Source organism: Anopheles coustani, chromosome 3 (genome assembly GCF_943734705.1).
Source record: "Anopheles coustani chromosome 3, idAnoCousDA_361_x.2, whole genome shotgun sequence".
In the NCBI taxonomy this organism is placed as follows: domain Eukaryota; kingdom Metazoa; phylum Arthropoda; class Insecta; order Diptera; family Culicidae; genus Anopheles; species Anopheles coustani.
The window spans coordinates 43141684-43165492 of record NC_071288.1 but is presented as its reverse complement, the minus strand read 5'-3'; the positions used below and the strand labels follow the sequence as shown (position 1 = coordinate 43165492).

Genomic DNA, 23809 nt, shown 5'->3' with positions numbered 1-23809 from the left:
ATTTTCCTCAGACTTTTATCAATTAGATAGCAGGTTTTAAATAAATTATGCAAAAAACATTAGTATTTGGCATTTAAACCCTAATCCCTTGCGATGCAGAACAGCTTTACTTGACTGCCCAAAGAGATCACACACACCTAAAGACACATGCACGCCCTATCACCTCGATGGTGGAGAGCGGGTGATAAAATGCTTGAGTGCACCCTTTCGGTAGTGCACCGACGCCATTGCAACAAACGGGGCTGCAGCAAACGAACCGGCAAAGGCCTGGTGGGCTGCATTTGCGGCCGTCCGGCCGTATTGGGAAATGTATGACAAGGTCGCCATCTTTCTCTTTCACTGTTTCGTCGTCCTCGGTTGTGTACTTTTCGCGCTACTTCAACTTTCATACTTCTTTCGGTGTGTCGTAACGAATGGTGAACGTATCGCCGGAGTGTCGGTATTACTTGAATAAATAAAGCCAGCTAAAACTCAACAAAAACGGAGGCTACATTTTCACTACAACTACTAAGACTACTATTTCACACAAAGATTACTAAAAAATGCTAGAATCTACAAAGAAACGCAGAAAGCGAACAGCAAATTCGTACATGTCTCGCGAAAGTAGACAATAGAAAGGAGCTGAGGATAACATTTCGGTAAAAGCTACTAGCTAGTCATCTGCACAGGGAAGCTTGTTCGGAAAGGTAAAACCCTTCCGGTTGCACTTACCGTATAGGTAAATTGATAGTAGGACGGCGTTATACCGCGGGACCCGGTCCCTTCGCTGGCTCCGGTGCCCCGGTCCACGTTGTTGTTGTTCACGAAGAGTGTCTGCTCCTGGTAGGAGTCCGGTGGCGGTTGCTGTCGCTGAAGCGCCGAGGGAAAGAAACCATTGCGCGGGCTTTCGAACGAAGGCACAAAACGGCCCTGTGATTGCGCGAAGTAGAAATTGTTATCTGGAACGGAAGCGAAATGATACGAAATGTTATTGCTTGGTAGGTTGAGGTATTAGAAAGTTGATGTCGCTTATAAGAACTTAGGGGCATTTTTTCAATAAAAACCTTTTCAGATCTCAATCCTTCCCTGCTTTAATTCTATATCTACTTGAGACTTATCTTAAAAATGTTGTTAGAATTAACTCAAATCAATTTTGGTTTAATAAATTTCTTATTTTTGGCGAATTCAGTTCAAGCGCTTCTGCTGACAAGTCGTTTATTTCTTGCACCATTCACCTGTTCGGAAACCCCAAACTACCCCCACTATTTTCCCAGTCTCCAACCTAAAAATAACCCCAGCAACACCCCTCTTCCCACACATCAGCACGTTGCATAAATTAAGCTTCATCAAATGCCACCTTCTGATCCGAATGGCATCAGAAATGGATGTGAACTCATCTCCACCTTTTTTTTTCAATTTTTGCAACAAAATGACGGGAAAAATCAAACCCACCAGCATTGCTAAACATTAAAATACTACTTGACACATTCGAGAGGCGCTTTTCGGCAGGCAACAATTAACAGTATGCAGTGTTCGTGCCCGATTCGGCTCTGATTCGGCAGCAGCTGCCAATGCCGCTGAACAATGGTGATGGGATACGAAAAAAGATAACAATTTAATTTCCACATTCACCGAAAATTTTGCATTGCCTTTTTTTGCAGATGGATGGAAAGATGGCATCCGTCTCACGAGCGTGACAAGTAACAGCTAATGAAGCTGGGTAGTTCACTAAGAAGGATAGTTCAACCCACCCCGCCATACGTGATGATAGAATTACTCGTTTAATTAAATGCCATTTAATATAGAAGTGAAGACATTCGTCAAAAGCATATTTAAGGTGTCAAAAAGATTTTGACAAAAGGCTCGATTTGTAAATTAGATCTAAATTTTTTAACATATATATATCATTCCCGGGGATAATGTCGTGAGAAGCAATTTATTCAGAAAATTATAGCTCATTTTAGAAAATGCGCCTGTTTTATTAAAAAAAAATTACACTTGTGCTATTCAAATAAGCTTAAAAAAAGATGCAATTAAATAGAATGACTCTCAGTATATTTACCATTCAAGCTGGGCTTAAGCTTCTTGTCTTGGAAAATGCATAAAAATATATCGCGAAACAAGACGCCATCAGGTGCATACCAATTGCATTCACTCCCCCTCCCGAACCCCCGGACCAGGGTCACAATTTCATGCAACTTTATTCACATGCGCACAGCTTGAGCGGAGAAAAACGACCATTCGCGCACCGCACGACCGGAGGAAAACAAACTCCATTCCATTCTCTCCACCCTTCCAACCCAACCCCGGAGCGGGTGGTGACCCTATGTTTTCCCCCGCCGATCTTGTTGGTAGGAAAGAGCAAGGAACACGCGGCGGTGCGAACGTGCGAAAGCCCTCAGTTTTTCTTGAGCACCGGCTGGATGTGTCGAAATGAGTTCCCATGCCGGGCCCTGCCTTGCCTGCTGGGAATGGATCAGCCAGTCTTAGGCCCCGTCGTGCCCTGCACTCTGATCCCAAAATGTTCGCCGGCGTTGGCATTGCGCAAACATATAAAACGAAACAGAGAGATAGAGAGCAAAAATCCAACCACTATCGTAGTCCACACGGACGGGTTGACGAGTTGGTGGCAACGATCGGAAAAATGGCGACAAACGGCGCGATCGCGACTTTGGCGAAGGTTTTTGGAGCGAAGGGAAAAGCGGTTGGTTGCCAGAAAGCCGCGTGCACTAACGACGACAACGCAGCGGGAGGAAGGCGAATTCAACTGACAGATATGCAATTTCTCAAGACACCCCAAGGCAAGAGATATACGGCATCATTATTCTGCCAGTTCGCCAGTTCGACAACCAAACCGTCCACGCCACGCAAAACGGCCCGGGCTTGGACCGGGACGGGGCGAAAGTGCGTGGGCGCGAGAGGTTCGATGACTGCGATCCAGTAACCCAAGACTCCACACTCCGCCAGGGCGGCGTGTCTGTGTCGATTGTGAATTCTAGAATGTGCACACATGCTGTCGCTACATAAATATTCCTCTTCCGCAAAGCCTTGTTCGGGGGAGAGGGATCGTTCGGATGAAATAAAATTAATTATCCATTCATGCTGCAGAACCTAAACCGACCCTAAGCCCCCGACCGTTTGAAAGGCACCAGAATCCATCGCCGTCAACGGGCGGTGAAAAGGGACCGCAGCAAGAATGCGGCGAATGTCATCAGTTATTCTAATCGTGCGTGGACTTTCTCGGAAAAATGGCCAACCTCTGCGGGACTTCACAGAGATAGCTCCAACACAGACCGCTCCGAGCGTCGGTAGGAGTTGGACTGCACAGCAAAGCCGCCAGAGGGTCACGTTCGATCTTTTAAAGTTCGAGAGCGACGAGTTCATTCACACTTCACCACTTCCAAGACCGTCGCGACTCGTCAGCGCGACTCATCAGAAGTGTGGGCTGTTCCTACTTCCCGCAGAAAAATACCCCTGGTTCGGTATAGAACCGTTACTGTGTAGGTTTCTTCGTCTTATTACTTTTTTGGAGCATCTCAAGTGGGGAACTTTAGGATGCTGAGGCCGGCAACGAAGGAATGTCCAATGACTCACGCAACGTACGGTGGGCATTGCACAAACACCTTCCCTACTCCTGGTGAGCACAAACTTTTCTGAGCCCTCAAACGTACTCGATCCAGACGGTGAGCAACTCGATGTGGCGGCGAAACATAAATAAATAACCAAAGTTAACTCCAGCGAAGTTCAGTTGGGCCGATTCTCGAATCTCTCGCTCGAGGTACGAAAATAAAACGAACCCTCATATATTATCTGCGCGGCGCGGTCGCTTCTGGGCGATCGTTTACATGATGATTAAGGTCGCCGTGCGAACGCACATTCTTGGCGGACTGCGATATATTCTCGCGTGGGTGCGGACAGTTCCTTCTCCGCGATCCCGGATGTTGTGGCGTACCCGGGAGGGATAACATTTCAAGCCGTCCAAGTGCCTTGACCTTAATCGCCGGTGCGAGAGAAGAACGGGCCACACTCCATCAGTTGCTGGTTCTCGGGGTTTCGGCTGCAAAAGCGGGAAATAAACAACCCGGTTTATCTCAAGCAGTTGGTCGTTTGGAACTCTTACAAGCACTTTGGCTGTGATTGCCTGTTGTGTTCACTGCACGACATTTGATGGATAGGTAAAACCAATCTACGTCAACCATCGGACAGTTCGTTATTGCAAGTGCAGCAGGTAGTGAACGTGGTAAGGACGATATCCCGCCGACCTGAAAACGATTAGGATTCAGAATTTATTTATATTCACTTACTGTAGTACCTCACTGAATAACCTTTTTCGTCCGCTAATTGAGTTGTTGTACTGAAAGGATCAACTTGCGTGGCTGCTATTTGTATTAACATGGATGATAGTCATGCTTTTATGTTTTTGTACATTCAATTTTCTTTGGTTGGTATATTTTTCTTACCAAACTTATTTCTTTACTAGAAAGGAATGAAAAGTTTTGATTGTTCTCTCTTCTCGATCTTTCTTAATAGATTTGAGTTTTTTGAGAAATATTACTCTATATGTCAGTATCTTAGCATGTCTTTTAAATAATGATTTGGATCGAATATTTAAGAGTATAATTAGAAAGTTCCAACAAATGGCGGCAAAAAATTCGTAAAAACAAAATTCACGAATTGTTCGTAATTGAAACCAACCAGGGGATTCAAAAAATCATTTGAAAACGACCAACATGAACTATAATTACCAAAAAGGCTATTTAAGACACGACGCCACAAACCATCTCGAGGAAAAATCATACTGACGATAGTGAGAAAATGGCCGCGACAATGAAGAAAATCGTTACGCCACCGACAGACAATAGTTGGCCGGTGTCGATCAAGGATGCAACCTTTGTTCTTAATGCCCGGCCAGCAAACATCGGACCGACTGTCAAGTACGAATCAATTTACCAGTTTCGATTTTCGGCTGTGTGACCGCTGAGGGCAGGCGCATTGTTGTTTCGGACCGTGGGTTCTCCTAACCTTGCGCACTACTTTGGACGAGCCTACTGGTCGATGAAATTAACCGACAATGCCACCGCACGGAACCAAGCGGCGCATCTCGGACCGGAAACCGAACCGGTAGTGACCTTCGATTCGATGCTCGTAAAGAGAAATGATCGTTCCGATCGCACGGCCACTTCCGGCGTGCGAGTAATTTAAAAAAAAATCTACCGAAAGGAAAAAGGTTTAAAAGACTCCGAAAATTGGGTGAAAATCGTGCCGTTTTCGGTGGAAACCCCCCTCCGAATGTCGGTAGCCTCCATGCGATGGGTGAGAAAACCGGCACGTTGAGGCATTAGCGATGATGAGTTGGGCAGATAGGATAGAAACGGCAACGGCGTCGTCGTCCATGTTGAACAAGGCTTGCGTGTTTGGTCAAGATTGTTTCAAGCACCATCGGTCCACCATGAGACGCAGTTGTACCGAATCGATTCGCTTTTGAAGGTGAAAGAATTCCCATTCCGAGATAAAGTAAAGACGATTTTAAAACTGTGAGAGGCAAATGAGCGCCCGGACAAGGTCGCAGGCTTTTCTTCGGCTTCGGCTAAATTTGACAGCTTTTTCTCTCACAACGGAAAAAAGTCTATCATCTTCTGGTCAAGGTCGATCGTGCCAAGTTTCACGTGGAAGGTGTTGTAAACAAAGACGGTCATGATGCAAAGTTTGGAAAGGTCATGTGTAACGGGTAATATATGGAAAATTCCAATCTGATGGCGTTTTGCTGCACTTTCAATAAAGTTTAAGTCAAACTCCAGACAAGTCCCAACGTTCGTACGAAGGAATTCCGAAACGATCAGGTCGTTTTGTTCTGCTTTCAAAAGAATGAACCTCTCAACACTCGGAGCCATTTTTGCTTCCCATCGAACAGGCGCAATAAAATTTACAAAGTATCAACAGACACCCATAAATTCCCAATCGCTTACAAGCACCACGAACACGCCCGAGGCTCTGTCAGCTTCTAATTCGCCTTTAATCGCGAAGCCTATCGGTAAACAATTTTTCCCTTCGATGACCATTACCATAACCGATTGAGATTGTACGCATCCGAGGAATGGTCGAACCGTTTCGCCCACACACTTCCTAGCGACGGAACGCTCGACAGGACATTGCTGGGAAGAGTCGAACGCGAAGATGCGGTCGATGCGTTGCGCATTCCTTTTGCGCAGCACAATCAACATCTTCCCCCGGTCCTCTCCATGGAAAGCGTTTAAAGAGCGAGAGTCCAAAAGCGGATCAGCGATACGAAGCTAGTTTATCATAAATAATGCCAATAATAATAAATAAACTTGCAGCTTGTAGTTGGCGCAAGAAGGGGCCTGCCGATGGTACTCGAAACGCTACGCAACACATCGTTGCTGAGACATCTCTCTATCTTTCCCGTGGACCCTCGGAAACCCGTAAATCGCCACGGGACATCCGCGGGTGACTCGGCAACGAGGTTCTGATGCAATTAACGTTCGACAAGCGCGAGTCCGTGTCGTAGAAAAGAACTTTCCTTCGTTTCCGAAACCTGTACGGGCTGGAGTTTGCTACCTCGAGGCGAACAAGAACATAAAGGAGACGCTTGCTAAGTACATTCCAATTCTAAGCCAACATCGGTCTTGTATTTTCTCCCTCCATGGTGTACTTACATCCTATCGATCGGAAAAGCCATTTGTTATCCGACGCTGTTCGCTTTAAGGCATGCCTTGTTACTTTCATTTTCCTCCTCGAGGCAGTATTCTGCCCTCTTCCCTGTTGTCGCCTATTTGTCATCCATGGAAAATGATTTGTTACGGACCCGGTGCAAGCGTAATTGCGGTTTTATCGAGTTTTACTTTATGCTGAGTTTATTGCAAACCTTGCACGCCACTAACGTTCGCTAGTGAGTGGTGTCGCATTCCGAGCATGAAAAGAAAAACACTTTCCACTGACTTCGTTTTCCATTTTTAATGATTTTGTTTTTAAATCGATTCACTTTTCACTTGTTTCCGAAAAATTGACATTTTTTTTATTTCCCTCTCTTTTTCTGTCTCACGCATTTTTCCTTTGCCTCTCGTGATTTTCCCAGTGTCTTTCATTAGTACTCTATTGTTTGCGGTGAGCTTTTGCTTTTCGGTGGCTGTATGATATTTTTGTTTTTGTTTTGCTTTTCTCTTCGGTTGTTTTTCCAACCACATTCGCATCGATCGCTGCGGTCGAACGCGGAAGTCGGAAAGTTCCGGTGGCGTTTTCCACACCAGTGCGGCCGAAAAAGTTATCGAATTTATTGATTCAAACCTCCATCTCGCATCGGCTGCCGCGGCCGTAATGTAATAAATGTTGATGTTTTTCAAGCTTGTCTGTTGTTGCTTGCGTTTGATTTTCCACCACTTCGGCCCACAGTCACCCACACATGCCGGCACGCGATGGTATTGTTACGTTACGAAAGGTGGCGTTACGGCGCGGAGGGTGGCCTACCACCAGTGCCATCCCTTTACGGTTGCTCGATGGGTTTGGTCGTTTTTTCGTACTTTCTAAATTAGCCTCTTTTTGTGTGTTAGGAAAACCCCTCACCTCATGTCCGCGCGTTGATTGATTTTATTGGCCCATCGACATCGGTGCGCCGTTCCCGAGAGAAAGGGGAAAGGACGACACACGTACCACCACCACGCACCCACACCGACTAATTATGGCAAAATTTAGAGTCACCATTTAAGGAGGATGCTAGCGAAAGGCCACGGCCTAAGGCTTCGCCGTTCGCGGGTGGTCGCCGGCGGTTGGTTTTTGCTATTTTCCGACCTGGCCAAAACCTTGAACGAATGCCAAATGGCACACGCTGACAGACCGGGGGGACCCCAAATGGCTAATTAATGCCCGTGCGGGGTTTGAAGGGTTGCGCAATGCTCGGCGACCCGTTCGCGCGCCTGGGAATGGGCACATTTCTTCAACAATGAGCCCGAAAAAACGCCTCCCCCCGGCCACCCTGGTGCGAGTTGGGCGTAAAGTGCGACAAGTGCGCGCATGTCAAACGCCATCGGCTCGTGGAAACCCCCCACTCGGTTTGGGAAATTACACTTTTTTTTTTCTTAAATAGCAAGGCAAGCCGAGGAAAACCCCCGCGCCAACACGGCAAGGTGTTGATGTAAGGCTTGGTGTGGAAAAATAAATGGTGCAGAAACGGGGGAAAAATATGTGCGAAAAGCGCCCGCCTAAGTGGTTCGAATAAATCGTCCAACGACAAAGTGGGAAAGTTTCGCAAATTTAAAGTTTTATTCAAAACTGTCTACCTTCGCCGGAGTTATTCCTTTTGAACGATTTTTTGTTCAAGCAAATTTTCCAAAGCGAAGAAATTTGTCGTCGAAATGCAAAACCACACCGGGACGACACCAACTGAATCGGAAAATGAAGACAATTGCCACGCTTCGTGCTGCTTCTGCGAGCGTGGCTAAACGATTTCGGTGTCGTTTTAAAGCATTTTAGTGTTTTTGTTTTGTTCGTCACAAAGTTGGCCCTTCGCGACCATACACTCACGCACATTAGCAACGGAGAGGGGTAATGGGCGGGACCACGGTCGTTGCGCCAAACCCATTGTGCATTGTCAATTGTCGAATGCAAGAACTTCGAGAACGTCACAACGGATCCGCGGGTTTCATATTTCGATGCACATGAGAGTTTTTCACTTTTCACTTCGGGCGGGCCAAGGGTGGGTGAGATTTTCCTACCGGAGTGTGAACTAGAAAAACTTTGTCTCCGGTTGGTTTGCAAATTTGTCAAACTTGGGCTGCCGAGATTTACACGACCGAGTGTTCCAAGATGAAAGATAAGTTCGGTGTGGGTGAGTTTTATTTTTCTCATCTTTGAAACGAAAGACTTTGCGTAGAAGATTGATGCTTCGTTGCGTAGCGATCGATGCTATAATAGCAGCTCGGAACGACGGTGCTAGAAGCTTACCGGCAATTATTGTTTGGTTGGTATTGAACTTTAGAGCAATTGAAGGCAAAAGCTAAATATAGACTGGCCCTCTTTGAGCACCCGGTAGTATAATTTTGGACTCGACCTACGATTGTTCTTCTCTATTCTGTCTAATGTAAGTGAACGTCGTGTTCATTAAGAGCCCAGCAAGGTGACCAATATATCATTGAATTAAAATCTATGAAAAGAGGGGAAGGAAAATGATTCAAAATTGCAAACAAGTACACTACTTTGATCAAAGCATATGACGTCTGTGAAAAATAATTAACAACCATTAAAAAACAAATGGATTTATAAAACATTTGTACACTTACACCTAGCCTATAACTAGCCACCGAACACTTTGCTGTGAATCACAACCGCTCGTGAAGAGTTTCTCATCATCCTCTTGGTAAGTTGCATAAATTAATAGCAAAGTGCATCGCGCCGGCGCAACTTAGTCACACATTACCTTCACCTACATTAGCTGCACTCCAGCATCGGAGCGTCGAAAAAACCGGATGTGTTTGAACTTGAACGGCTAACCTATTCGCCTCCGCCACTGGCTTCCACGCTTCTTCATCCCAGCCGCTGACAAATCGCTGCAATCACCAATGATTCACACTCCCAAAGTTCTATGAAATTCCCAAACAAGGTACTTCTTCGCTTGCGAGAGAAGCAGCGGGCGTAGCTGTGACGGCATTACCATTCCTTTGCCGGAGACAATCTTCTCATCAACATCATCATCGCCATCATCATGGGTGTGGCGTGAAAAAAGGAACTGTTCTTTAGAGTTCTGCACATTTGTGTCCATTTTTGGAATGCTGCGGTTTCCGTATTCCGCAACCAGAACAGTCTTACTCGAGGAGTGGTTGCGCATCCGGTTGTGAGATTGTATCGTTCATCAACAGAAGTCAGACTCAGGTTTGTCTTGGAGACGGACAACATCACTGCCGAGCGGAGGTTTGACCTTGGACGCGTAGTTTAATATAAAATTAAATAAAATAAAGAATGCAATTTTATTGTCGCAGGTCACGCAAACAACGAGACAGTTGAACTTTGGAAAAATGCACTTTTACAAACAAAGTATAAAGAGAACCTACCAAACGGAAGGATAGAGCAGGGTTTTCTCACATCAAAAACCAACCCGTTGGCCGCCGTCGAAGTTCCCACAGAAATTAAACATAAAAGGCGCAGAAACCTTACACGAAATGAAGTACACAGCCTCCCATAAAGCTTATTAAAAATGATCTCAAGAACGGTGAGAGAACGCAAAACCCGTTCGTGTGGGTAGATGATCTCGGTTGGGGATTTCATTATTATTTATTTTTTGCTCAACCACGATTAACGCCCCGCTACGACCGCGATTAATGAGCTAAAGAAGCGGGTCCGGCAGCCTCCGGCGGAAGTGTTGATGGCGAAATGGCGGATTTCGTCGATTTTTCGGCACGTTAGTTCTGTCCGACGCCATTTAGCGCGGCCTGGCGCGCCCCGACCGTTCTGTCCCACCTGGTTTTCCATTGTTGAGCCGTTGATGGATCGTTTCGTCCGAACGAAGCTGTGTGGTAGCTTAAAGAGTGTGTGTGTACCTTGCGAAAATTGCAAACTACGACAAGGGTCGCTAGATACGATCATTGCCAAATCCCAGCCCAAACCCGACCGAGCTAGTTTTTAATCGTTTTCTTGTTTATTTATTTATTACGGTGTCATGGAGAGAAACTGAAACCTTTGCCATCCATCTCGGGTAAAGTGTTCGCTCCCGGCACCAAATTGGTCAATCGCTGCTGACGAAGATTGATGACGGCAAATCGGGCAGAAAGGCTGCCGGTTTTCGATACCCAAGCCAAACAAGCCGGTTGCGGTTGCGCAATGCTATGCGGATAACTATCTCATCAACAGCCAGGAACAATTTCCCCAAAACCACGAAACAAACGGCGCCGAAATTTCGAGAAGAGAAAACACGGCACAGGTCAGGTTGAACTCCTCCAAACACACCGGCCACACCAGCATTCGACCGGTGAACTTTCGTGGCAGGCGGATACGGGCGAGGGCAAACCACGCGGTGACACGCAGAAAGGTGCGCCGGTGTTGCATATTCATATCGGTTGCCTGGGAAAACGAGCCACTTCCGCATTGTCGGACACGAAAAACCGTCTCGTATCAAACCGGTTTGCTTGGGTCAAGCCATGGAGCACGGGAGGGGGGGAGGGGAGGGTCGTGGATCGATGGTTTCCTAAATTTCACCCCGAAATGATCCCACCTGAAGGCGATTATTTTTGCCGCTCCTAATTAATAGTCTCGTTCTCTGATAAAACGTTCCCATGCCGAGATGAACGAACTGAACTGGCTGTCCATAAGAAGAGACAACGTTTGGTAGCGATACCACCAAATTTGAAACGATCACAAAAATATGTTTTTATATAAATTAATAAGTCAAAAAAGGTGAGCTAAAAATCAAATGTGTGTAAACAGTAGAAATAAAAGAAAAATCATGCAAAATATTGTTGCACTAAAATAAAAAGATCATTTTACACTACTCTTAAAACACTTGGGTACAATGGTACAATATAAAACAAAAACAATTTCGTCAATATGCATGCATTTTCATGCAACTTAACCTTATGCAGAATCCTTTTGCATAACTTTTCTTGAATGAAAAATCCTTCCCAAAAGCAAAACAAATCTTTCGAATCCAAAATTAGTCCTTCTTCGAAAAATTTTTACTCTCTTTTAAGGAAAACAAATCTTAAAATCACACGCAAAACGTCCAACAAGCCAACATGAAAATACAACATTAAAACATGAACAAACTCAAAAGACTAAACATTTATTTTACAAAAACTACAGTGTTACCGAACATGTTCCGAATGAACAAGGGACAATTTAACCTCACCTTACTTTAGGAGTTTAATAAAATGAACATTTGTTTTGGTTTGCTGTCGTCTCAACAACTTGACATCATTTTCCGCTTTAAGCATCCTCTCTAGGCGGTGCTCTGCTAAGTGTGATCCACTCGCAGCTTCCGGCAACTAATCGCACGCTAATGGCCCGCCACAAACACTCCTCCATCGAGTGTCACAAGAAAGCGTAACATTTTCAACGCCAACAGGAAAAAATATGCGGATGGACAACGCACCAGGACAGGTCTGATCGATTATGCGCAATCGCTTACGCAACGCCTGCCGCCGGCTCGGGTCGGGTGTACGACAAGTTTCCGAACCTCGCATCCATCTGCATAATAAATTGTGACAACACAGCAGAAAGCATCATCCTCGAAAGCTCAAGCCCGGCGAGGTGTGGTCCGGTGTCGCCCGAAAAACTTTCGCTTTCGCCGACGCGTCGACCTTTTTTTGCGGTGCGTGTGCGGTCAGATCGGTCGTCTGTCTCAAGATCACGACGCTTCGTGTTGATAATATCAGGTGAAAAAAGAAAACCAAATTTCGCCAAACGAGATTCGCACGCGTGGGATCCACGGTGGAGGGGGAGGGGGGAGGGGGTCTCATTTTAGTTTTCAACAACCACCTATCGCCACCGGCTACGCTAAACGTCTTCTGAAGTGTCTCCTTGGGGCGAAGAGAAGATGGAAGAACCGGTGGAGAAAGCTTCCGAAAAAAGTGATCGAGAGTTTTCGGGTGAGCCGTTGAGTGTTTTGGGACATTTTTGTTGTTAAAGCCACGCCGGTAAAGATGACATAAGCCCCCCACCCCGTTCGCGGGGCCCTGTCCCCGGTGAAAAACCAAATAAACAACATCCTCTCTCGTTCGTGACCGTGCCTTGGGGCGGACTCGAAAGATTCAGTCATCTTGGGAACGCACTTTGGGTGCTAATGTCAATTGTTTAGATGAAGCACCTTTTGGCGTATTTTTGATGATCTTCCTTAATTGGGTAAATATGGAATGTATAATTAAGCAACGCGGTTCGCTAGGAATGAGCAAGGGTTTGACCATGTCCAAGCGCCTAATATCCCATTTTGGGACCACTTGATGAAGGTTATTATTTTATTGTACCATTCTTTGTTGTTGCGTCGGTTTGGGGCAACGGGTGGCTTCGGGCGAAGTAGTAGACCCTTACTACGCCACATCCTGACGGCGCTTCCGGTGGTTTGGGAGGTCGCGCACATATCGGAATTTTTCTTAGCACATCGGTCCACGAAGCTACCCGATGCACCTTTCTCAAACAAAAATGCACTAAGGGAGATTTATAATTTCCACCAACAATCGATGACTCCCCGCATCGAACAACGGCTCGAGCGGCTGATGATTGGTGGACAGTTAATGATATTTTATTCAAGCACAACAAAAAAAAAAGCGTGATTGATGAAGCACCAACCAACACCTGTATCCCTACCTAACCGAACACTGGTGCCATTTCCATCGTTTTCATCCAAACCGGACGCAACGGTCCCTGGACGGCTTGGTGTCGTAGCCGCCGATAATGTGAACATCGATCCGGAGAACCGCTCGCCACAGGAAGCAGCCCCAGCCCGGCCCGGGCATCATCTTTCATACATACATTTACATATTTACACATTCCGCTCGCTTGTCAACGCGCGGTATATGCGCTTGGAAATGAGCCGTATTATGTCGGCTGAAGCTGGTGGAATGTGTCTTCCCCGGAGCTAGTCGACATGCTCCAATCGAAACAACAAACACACGGTCGAAAACATGATTCCGGATGTGACCTTTGGAGCCCCAGAGCTGCTTGCCTTCCTGGCAAGCGGCTCGACCGAAGAGAAAAGCAGTTCAAGCACAAGAAGTTCTTTACGGGACCGTAATAGCTAAATTCATGGATTGTAATTTCAAAATTTCAAAATGTTCCAAAAGAAGAACCAAATAAGTTTTTTAAAGAAAGTGAAAGATAAACTAATTTGTAAATAAGAAAAATTAGCTATTAATAATCTTTAACACTAATTATTTGACCCTTTTATTGTAATATATCCGTTACGATTCTACAAGAGAAACGATTCAGAAACTATTTCATTTTTTTTTACTCCACTGTTTTTTTTTTCTCTACGCCGAGCGGACGCAATGACGAGTTGAGTATATGGAAAGTGTACCTTTCAAACGATATTTGCAAATTGAAAATTTCTTTATTAGATCAAATATTCAAAAGGGCAGAAAATAGGGGAAACAAATTAACGCTCCTAAATTAATTAGGTTTGCCCTTGTATCGTTATAATTACCGTTAATAGTTTTTCGCATTACATAGCATGTAAAAACCAGCCTCGCAAAGACCAGCAATCTACCTAGGCAAACATAAATAAACTGTTTCCCAATCAGCCATCGTAAAAGTGAATTATTTACACAAGAGAGGTGACACTGAATTTCACAAACCTTTTGCACGGGTGTTACAGGTTTGATGAAATTTACACCGTTCGAGCCGCGTGAAAGATTAACCGCTCTTTCGAAAGACTTCAACGCCCGCAAAGGCGAGATCGTAAACGGGAGGCTCGAGTGGTTTATTTTAGTTTTGTTTTTCCTTTTTATACATGCGTTGGTATTTTTTTCTTTTAATTTTCCTTTTTGCCATAAATCAGCCAGCTATTGCAGGAGGGGATGGTGGCGTTTATAACGAAATTCGAAATTTTCCGAGCATTCCCATCCGCCCATCGGCACCGCGGTTGGCCGAAATCGCGGCCGGTTCGGACGCTCGCAAATTCAAGTCAATATTTATCTACGCATCGTTCCAGATTAATTTAATTTATTACGACCAATTTTCCATCCCACTGGCCACCGTGGGTGCGTGGTGGCGGTGTGCGTGTGCATTGTTCGGTCCCGCAATCGGGGCATTTTCCAATTCGTCACCACATGGCCGATCGACCACGAGTGTGCATTGGGCAAACGTGAACGCCACAACGTTACGCCACGTTATGCCAAACCGCGCACGCCACATTTGAATCGTGAGCGGCCGCTTTGGCCCACAACAACTCGAGCCCCTCATCTGGCTCGAGATCGTCCCCAAGATTCACGACGCATCGGCGTTCCACCGTTTGCAGCTGCACCCGATTTCCCTCGCACGCACCAAATTCACCTTCATTTCTTTATTTCACCAGTTTGCGACGAGACCTGAGAGACCTGAGCGATTGTGAAGCCAAAAAGAAAAGCTAGCGAATGGGAAAAATTAAGCTACCCAAGGCCCATAATGGGCAATAATTGAATCGGCTCCAATTTCACTCCGGAAACATTGCGCTTCGGTTTCGGCTGGCGGTCAATTTTCACCGTGCGATAGAAAATCGACAATTTGGTCGGGTTAAAAGTGAAACTGCAATTTCACATTACGCACCGTTCCCTCCGAGGGTAGCCACCCTGGTCCCTGGTTTTCTCCGCCGAGGCACCCGAAGCCGTATCATTTCGATCGAAAATTGTGGTGATACCGCGATCGGTGGGGAACTTTCTTCGGCGTCCTATCATCCGGATGAGTTGTCGCGAAAGTGCCCACCATTGCACACGGCAGCGGTGCGTTACGGTTACGCAGCGGCGGACAATTGCCGGTGGTCGACCAATCTCGGTTTTGGTTTTAATTAAAAGTCTCCGAACCGAACGACGATTGGCACGAGGAAGCAATCGTTGTTCGCTTTTTGGTTTGATTGGCATTTAATAAAAAAAATTAAAACCCATTCGACTGAGATCTTCTATCTGAGAAGTCGTAACACTTATCGTCTTGTGAATTATGTAAGCGGGAAAAGTTTTGCAAAGGCTCGGGAAGATTCATGAAACATCTACTTGAGCACTTTATTAACATTTGCGCAAATTTTCTCTGCAAACATTTGTTCGATTTAAACTTAGTTCATATGTTACCAATTTTGAAATTTTTGCAATAGCGCAACAAAACCAACGTAAGCAAACGAATGCAAATGTTTGTTTTCTAAAGGTACCGCCTACTTTCTGATCTTAAGCGCCTCATCTGCCCGGCAAAGCGACCTCTTTCGTGTCCACATGTTGTACCACTTTTTGCCCATTCTTCCAGCGACTGCAGTTTTCTCTGACTCTGATGCGGCTAGGTGTAAGATTTCCATTGCTTTTCAGTGCGTGCAGATGTTTACACGCTTCGCTTGCGTCACAATGCGTAAACCAAACTGCATTGGTTTCGCTAGCCTCGGCGCAAATAATTGGTCATTATCTTTCTCGACTGATGTACCGAACCACCGCATGAATAACATCTTAAGATGTGTCTTAACTCTCCGAAGGGCGTTCCCGAAAAGTCACTCCGATCGGTTTACTGCGCCGTTGCATCACGGATGTTAAGTTTTCTGTTTAAAAAACAAGGCCGCCGATTGAATCAACACGCTGCAAATCGTGACCTAATCGTGACACCAGCGTCCTTGTTGAACTTGAAAACCGGAGCTGAAGCACTCGTTCGGCCGTTGACTGCGGCGCGTTGTTATCCTGGCGTTGGAAGGAGGAAACAGCCGGTCAACCTTGGCCACTGATTAGTCACTGATGGTGGCATTCACGCAGGTAGCAAAATGATACCAATTTCACCGGTAATCATCACCTTTTCCCGGAGCAATATCTGTTAACCCACGGCCATGGCCATGATAAGAATGATGAACCCCGACCGGGATCATCGAGCGGGAATAATCGGAACAGGTTGGGGAGAAATCGGAACATACGTATGACGTACGGGCTAGATTCGTCAGATTGGAAAGCTGTCCCCATGACACCAGCCAAGGTTAAGCGAGAACAGTGACACTTGCGATGACGAAGGTGAAAGAATGTCCGGACCAAGAGGGCTTTTCCTTCAACCTTCTTGAGCTGGGGGAATTTCTGCGAATGGGATGTGACAACCTGTCCACTTGCGAGATCTAGTTTCAAGAGCAAGGCTCTAGGATGAGTCACACAACGCAATGAGTTCCAGTTGATCCTCTCTAGCATAGATGGTTGGAATGGTAAAGTAAAGAATTTGATACTTTGATAACTTTAAAGGCAGGATACACAAGATACTGTATTACGAGTCAATTGAACACTATTCAGTTAAATCCACTTAAGAGGAATTAACATTTTATTTCGAATTTGATAAAATATTTCAAAACTTTCCCTCAATTTTTCGAAAATAAACTATATTTATTTTGCTGTGAGCTGAATATAAAATTGTAATATAAAAGTGGTAAGTTATTATAAACATGCATTCAACTTTTTAATCTTCGTGAAAGAAACTTTCATGAATATTAAAATATGAATATTTTAGTTCATCAGTATATGAACACGGTGGTATGGTCTTACTTTAAAACTGAGATAAATTGCTTTTTGTACTTTTTTAGCAAAAGCAACGTTCGGAGAATGATAAAAAGAAAACTTCAATCTTCGTCAATAGCTATGCTTTTATGAATATTTTAATTAGCAACTCAACAAACACATCGTTAAACAAATTCAGGTCTTCCTGTTTCAATAGTGTTACTTCATTGACACAAAACTGATCGCTTCTTTTAAGCAATAAAAATAATCTTTACATATTTGAACTGTTTTTAAAAAATTTAAAATTAAAACGTTCAAGCATATTGGCACAAGCCATACGAAAGTATATCTCTATTTCATCATGCAGTGTTAGCAAACACCAGATTACCAAAACAGTGTGGCAAAACTGGTACACTTGCACGAAGTTATGCAACAGATCCACCAGCAAGTCGAACAGCTCCATCGCTGGACTTCCAAATGCGGTTGCTATAATTTTAATTGACTCGTCTCGCGCGGTAAAAGGAAGGAGACCAGCTGATCTTCGCAACCCTTTAACCTAACACGTTCCGCCGACATTCTTATCTGCATTCGACACTCATCATCATCATCATCATCCTCACAAGTGGTGCTGATCGCTCAATCATCAGCATAGTTTAGCTCCCAACCATCCCCCCTTCGCCAACGCTCGGCACCATCAGCTGAGGCAGAACGAGTTACCCCTTCACCAAGAACGGCCGCCACTTCCTGACCTTTCCGTTCACGCAATCGTTCGCTCCGTCATCATCGTCATCGGTGAAGCGGTGTTCTTCGTCCCACCGAAAGCATATTTCTGGCCTTGAGCCGCAACGATTACGAAGGCCCTCCGCCGTAAGCATCGGAAGAATACCGAATCGCGAAGGGTCTAACGCACCACCAGCTCCGTCTGATGCCACGGCCATCCTCTCCCCCAAGCGCCCCTCTGCGGGCCGTTTCGCTAAGTGCGACCGGTGCTGAAATGTCAAACTAAATGTCACGCTTCATAGGCGCGGAGAGCGCTTCATGCGCGAGTTCGAGCTTGGGCGCTCCGAGAAGTGGTGGAAAAACAAACGAAATCATAACATCATCGCCTCCGGGCGAGGTGGGCAGAAGATGGATTTTTATATTGGTTGAAAATGTGTCGGTACGGAATTTCAACCAACCAATGTTGATGATGGTGGTAGTGGTGTCGAGGGTGTAATCAACAATTTCACACCCGGTAGCGTTTGCCGGAGATTAGGGAACGGTGCAGTTTTAGTGCCCGGGGAGGGTTACGCCCCACGTTCGATTGAATTGGTTTGCTTTGTCGATGCAGACACGACCGAGCACGCGAATTGAATGTTCCACACGATTCCGACACCCTTCCTGAACACCTTACTTCATTTTACTACTTCAACTTTAAACAAACTTGCAGCCAGTGCCTTAGTTAGGAACCCTGTTTTTTACGCAACCAACGCCCGAAAGGGAATTTCGGGTTGATCTAGAAACTCAACCAACGCTTGACCAAGATGGCGCGACCAGCGAAGGCAACATGCGTTAGTCGGGCTGACATTATGCTAATCGTATCACCGACCAACCAGTTTTTGATGGCGCAAATTTTGAACCAGACCACCGACTCCAACGGGGATACCCCGGCCGACCGCAAACGGGGTTTGATTTTTCTTCCAACTTTTTCTTCTAGTTTCCTTTGGCGACGGTTTAGCGAACGACTTTGGCGACCTTTGGCGGGATATTATACAAGCGAAGCCGGGTTCGCTTGTTGCTTTGTGTCGGTTTCAGGACGTGGTTTCTTTATGCTTTTTTCTTGTGACTATTATTGCTTTATTGAGACGAAATGTTACGCTCGATTAGGCCCAGGACCGGCTGCACGCTCGTCCGAAGAACTGGTGCGACTTGATTTTCCTGGTTTGGATATTTTGAAGCAACGTAAAAAAAAACAAGAAACCAACCTAATTTTTCATTCGTTAATAAGGACGGTCGGTTAATGATGTGCGCGCTTTAGTTTTATTGAGCTAAACCAAACCTCGAACTTTACGAAGGAACGCGTGCAATTAAATTAGTAATAAAGAAAAGATGGATAGATCCGATGGTGTTCTGCTTGGAAATAATTAATCCCTGCTCATCCGCCTGCAAATGGTAGGATAATAACATAATGTAGTGTAAATTATTGCCCCACAATCGACATTCTACCTCTCGTGCAAAATAAAATAAAAAAAAACAATATGTAAACGGCTTGAAAGACAAAAGAAACAACCTGACGATCCCTGTGCCGGATCAATTCGGGTCGCTTAAACTGCAATAAAGTGACCGTAAATTTGATCACCCGTAATTTAACACCGAGGATTGCCAAACGAGTTCTATCGCTTCTCGTAGGTTCGTCGCCTAAGACACGGTGGTTTATTTGATTTAACATGCCAGCGCTGATGCCGGTGGAGGGGCCGATAGTGTTGGCTACAATTTCGTCACAAACCACCCCACGTGTGACATTACCCAGCTGTTGATGAAACCGTTGGAGTTAGGATTTTTTTTTATGTTTCATTTTACGATCCGCGTCACCATCTTCAGCCACTTGATAACCGCTTTCTCGCGGAGGGCGACACACGATGAAACGGGTGGAGGGCTGGGTATTGGGCATCGGAACGACTGCAGCAGGTTCCAGTGGTCGGCCCTGGGCCAGAGATGGCGTGCGTGCGCGCCCGGCACGCCGTTCTTGCAGAACGCGTTTCGTTTTCTCTGGCTCCAAGACTGAACGCCCCTTGTCGGAGGCATTATCGGACGGAGGGAGGTAAGGCGAATAAAAACTAGTCCGAAAGCGAAACTGACAGCCTCTGCACCCGCTCCACCGCGCCCCGACTCCCACGGAAAGAAGCCACGGGGACTGGGGATGCAGAAAACAGAAAAAATATCCATCAACCAGAGCGACCGTCGTCACTTCGGTCCAGTTTCAAGCCGCGTGGACAAGCGCGGAACCATACATACACATACATCGTGCGGAAGGAGATGGGGGAAGGGGCTGCGAGGGAAACACGTTCCCTCCCCGTGCGCCAATGTGGTAGACCTTGAGCGACCGGTGGCAGAATCGAAAGCAAATCTGTTGCCATCTTGCTCTTGGCAGCGCTCGGCAAGCGCGAAGCCGGGTTCGTCGCTTGCCGCCGCGCCTTTCGCTTGTATGCAGCCAGTCTCGCGTGCAGAACGCCGCTCAGAGGTGCCCTGATCTTGCATTGAGGTCGCCCCAATCGCTCAGATGCCATTTCCTATAAAACAAGTAAATGTACGCGGGTTTTTTTCCTGTCTTGCTTCTTTATTATTTCCAGCGTGGCAGCTTGTTTCTGCATTATTATTTCTATAATACGCCTCGCCATTGTCGCTCGCTGCTGGGACGTGCAATTAGAAGCTGACTGCCGAGGGAGAGTCAAAGGTGGAGTTAAAGATTCAGAACACTTCAATGCTCGAACGCCAGCCTCCGGAGATGATTGGGGCACAATTAATCATAGCGCTTTGTTTAATTGTCTCACAATGACTCTCCCGCGAGTGCTCTTGTTGTGATGGAGCGCATAATTCGGGTGTTAATTTGATCGATCGTCGAGGACAAGGACGAACCGTAGCTCAGAGGAGAAGAATGAGTAGCGGTCTGTTTGACAAACGTATCCAACCTTGAACAATTCAGGATTATTTTGAATGGCCGTGTTTTAAGAATCATGTTGGACACTACAAATGACGCAACAATTGGTAGTAATTGCATTTCAAAGAAAATATAGATGAAATTCTACCTTAATTAAAAAGTAAACACTCTTAGTTTAACATAAACATAGAAACCCCAATTTTAAATATCGATGTTAGCGTCAAAGAGATTCTTAAGTTAGGGTTCCTAGGGTTCTTCCAAAAAATATTGAACTCATAGCTCTTGAGAATTTGAGCATCATTAAAAAAGATTACTAACCCATATTTAACATGACGAAACATGAAACTTATTCGTATACAATAATATACAAAACATCACATTGATCAATGTCCAAATTTTTCAAGTTGTTAAAGCAAACATAACCTGTGAAAACATCATCTCGATAAACGATTCTTAAGAGCTCGAAACTCAAATAAGAAACTGAACATACACAAACCTACCCCTTTGATGAACTTTCCAAACTCGATGCTGCCAGCTTAAAACAATCCGATTCTCATTACCGTAACCTTAAGCCACGCGCGCCCCAGCAAATGACTGTTGATGGAGAGGAGCCATCAGCTGTTGGTGTCGAAGCTAACTGATCCACTCATTTTCCAGAGCAATAAATCGGTTTAATTTAAACGCAGCCTCGCAGCACGTCCAAGGTTACGCTTCGCGTCTGATCTAATTCGATTTCTTAAGAACGGCGCTTTTCTCGGTCAGAAATTGCGCCTTCGTCACTTCTACGCGGCCTTCGAAGCGGGTGCCATTGAAAGCACGGCCACCCAAAAGGACAAATCAATTAAACCGAGCCAAAATGGCGGCCGGCAAGAGTTGGGGAAAAGAATGCTCCTCCGCGAAAGAAAGCAAACAGAAACCGAACGATGATGCAGCTCTCCGATGGTCCGATGCTCATGGTGGTGTGCAGTTTTCGCGCCAAGATGCACCGATCACCGACGTGGTTGTTCGGAGAAAGGGGGATAATGTGGCAGGTGGATTGTGGAAATCATGCAAACGGGTGAACAAATCAATCAACGAGCCGTGCGTGTGCATACTTATTGCACACCGGTGGAAGAATGCTGCTCTTGAACCGAACGCTCGTTATAGCTCAGAGGGGGGGGGGGTTTTCAATTTTCGGTTGTCTTAATTTGGCATCCCAGAGGCCGAACGGTTGGACGGCTTGAACACGGAGTGCATGGACGAGGAACGATTTGGAAATTCCGCCCAAATGAGACATTCGCTGAGGTCACACAGATCGGGCAGGAGAAAACGGCTGAGGCACAAAGCAAACAAACCCAGCAAACTAAATAAGTGCCGAAGGCAGCAACTTTGCCCGCATCATGCGCCCCCATTCCTTTTCCACGTACTTCAGGACAAGAAGTGTAAACAAATGTTCGTAGCACGAGAGAGTCCATTAGAACACCCATTGGGACTTCTCTTGTTACGTGCGGTAACGGGACATAACACACTCTGTTTTCTAAACACGTATATGGGTCGGCCAACGCCGAAAGTGGGAACCAGTCCTAGTGGGACGGGACTTCATGGTTTCAAGGAACAACCCACAGTTCCAATAAAGAATTTAAAAAAAGAAAATAATATCTTCTTTTCCATGCTTGAAGACAAAAATAATAATACGAAAATAGATACAATATTTTCGTATGCCATGCTTAGAGCATCAAATAATAACAAGAAAACAGATACTATAATTTCGCGTGTATCACACGACACGATTTTCGATCCGTTTTGGTTAAAGAAGTTTTCAGAAAGATTGATGAAATCACTAAGATGTAAATTTAGTTTTATTTTATCATCTTATTTGGTGATTTCGCTTGTGTTATACTTATTGATACTTTTATTGTAATACAATAACAGTTACATGAAGCTTGCTTTTAAGTTCGTCGCTTTTTTGTTTATTATTCATTAAATTGAAACCCGTGTATAACATCACCACAAAGATTCGAAGAAATAATAGAGAACAAACATGATGGTGTTATACATGTGAAAATAATGTCGTTTATTAAATAAGAGAAAGGATAGATTCTATTGGCATAATGACATTTTCAGAGCACACAAAAGTGCTAAGGGTGAACTGATACTTAAATACCAAAAGTTTAATACGTGAAAAGTGAGGCAACATTCCAAAGGCAAGCATACAGATTCCTTCAAAGAGAAGCCATCTAAGATAAGTAAGAATCAAGCTCTCTAACGATGCGGTATACCGTTGGTTCTATTCTTCATGCTCTGGAACGATCATCCTTTCACTGTACAGGTATCAGAGGGGTTTCGAAAAAGGTTGTGCAGCTTAGCTTATCGAACGTTGGGCACGTCGACGAACCGGTTGAACGGTAGCAGCTCCGACTGGCGCCTTATTTGGTCGATCGATTGGCAGCGATCGGTTGCGGTCGAACGTTCCAAGACTAGGATCGTGGCAGAACCAACCCCTTCGGACTCTAGTTTCCAGCCGCCACAACCCCCACTACGACAGCCATTGTTACGGGTGCACTCCTACTCAGCGTAAGATCGGAACGGAATGTAGCGACCTCCAGCAAGCCCCGCTCCCGCTTCGATCGAGGAGTGGTATGCTCGTATTGTGTTCTCGCCGATCGACGAATACATCGAGGTGACACACTCTAAGGGTGATTCTAAAACCAACTGCGAGGGATAGAGAGGGAGACGGAGTGAATGAAGGGGAATTTCAGTGAAGCTCAGCATCAGGCGTCCCATACAGTGTCGCTTGAAGGTTCTCGTCACCCTGGCGACCAGCCAATCCTCTTCACCACGGAGGATCTTCCACGAGAGCCCCCGCGGGAGGCTGGCCTTCCCCAGACGACACACACCGCGGAGGGCCATGCAAATACGTGATAGATCATGTCGTGTTTCGTGGGGGAGCGCATGCAATGTTGAGAATAATGGCCCTCTTCTCCTGCAGAGGGCCGGTGCACATTTCCTTCCCATCGATATCGACAGCGTGGCAGATATCGATGGAGGAGGAAAAAAGGATTGCCAGAATGTGTACCGAAGCTAT

At 45.6% G+C, this 23809-nt stretch overlaps 2 protein-coding genes across 2 annotated transcripts in view; one reads left to right on the top strand and one right to left on the bottom strand.

The window, feature by feature from the left end:
• Positions 1-23809, bottom strand: part of LOC131261508 (mucin-5AC) — a 49898-nt gene that overhangs the window by 23025 nt on the left and 3064 nt on the right. The window contains exon 2 of the mRNA XM_058263566.1: positions 712-938. Coding sequence (XP_058119549.1) covers positions 712-938 — 227 coding nt within the window. The remainder of the gene's footprint in view (positions 1-711; positions 939-23809) is intronic.
• The window catches only part of LOC131271648 (KAT8 regulatory NSL complex subunit 3), a 259954-nt gene continuing 244558 nt past the window's right edge, over positions 8414-23809 (top strand). The window contains exon 1 of the mRNA XM_058273147.1: positions 8414-8424. The gene's annotated coding sequence lies outside the window, so the exon portion shown is untranslated. The remainder of the gene's footprint in view (positions 8425-23809) is intronic.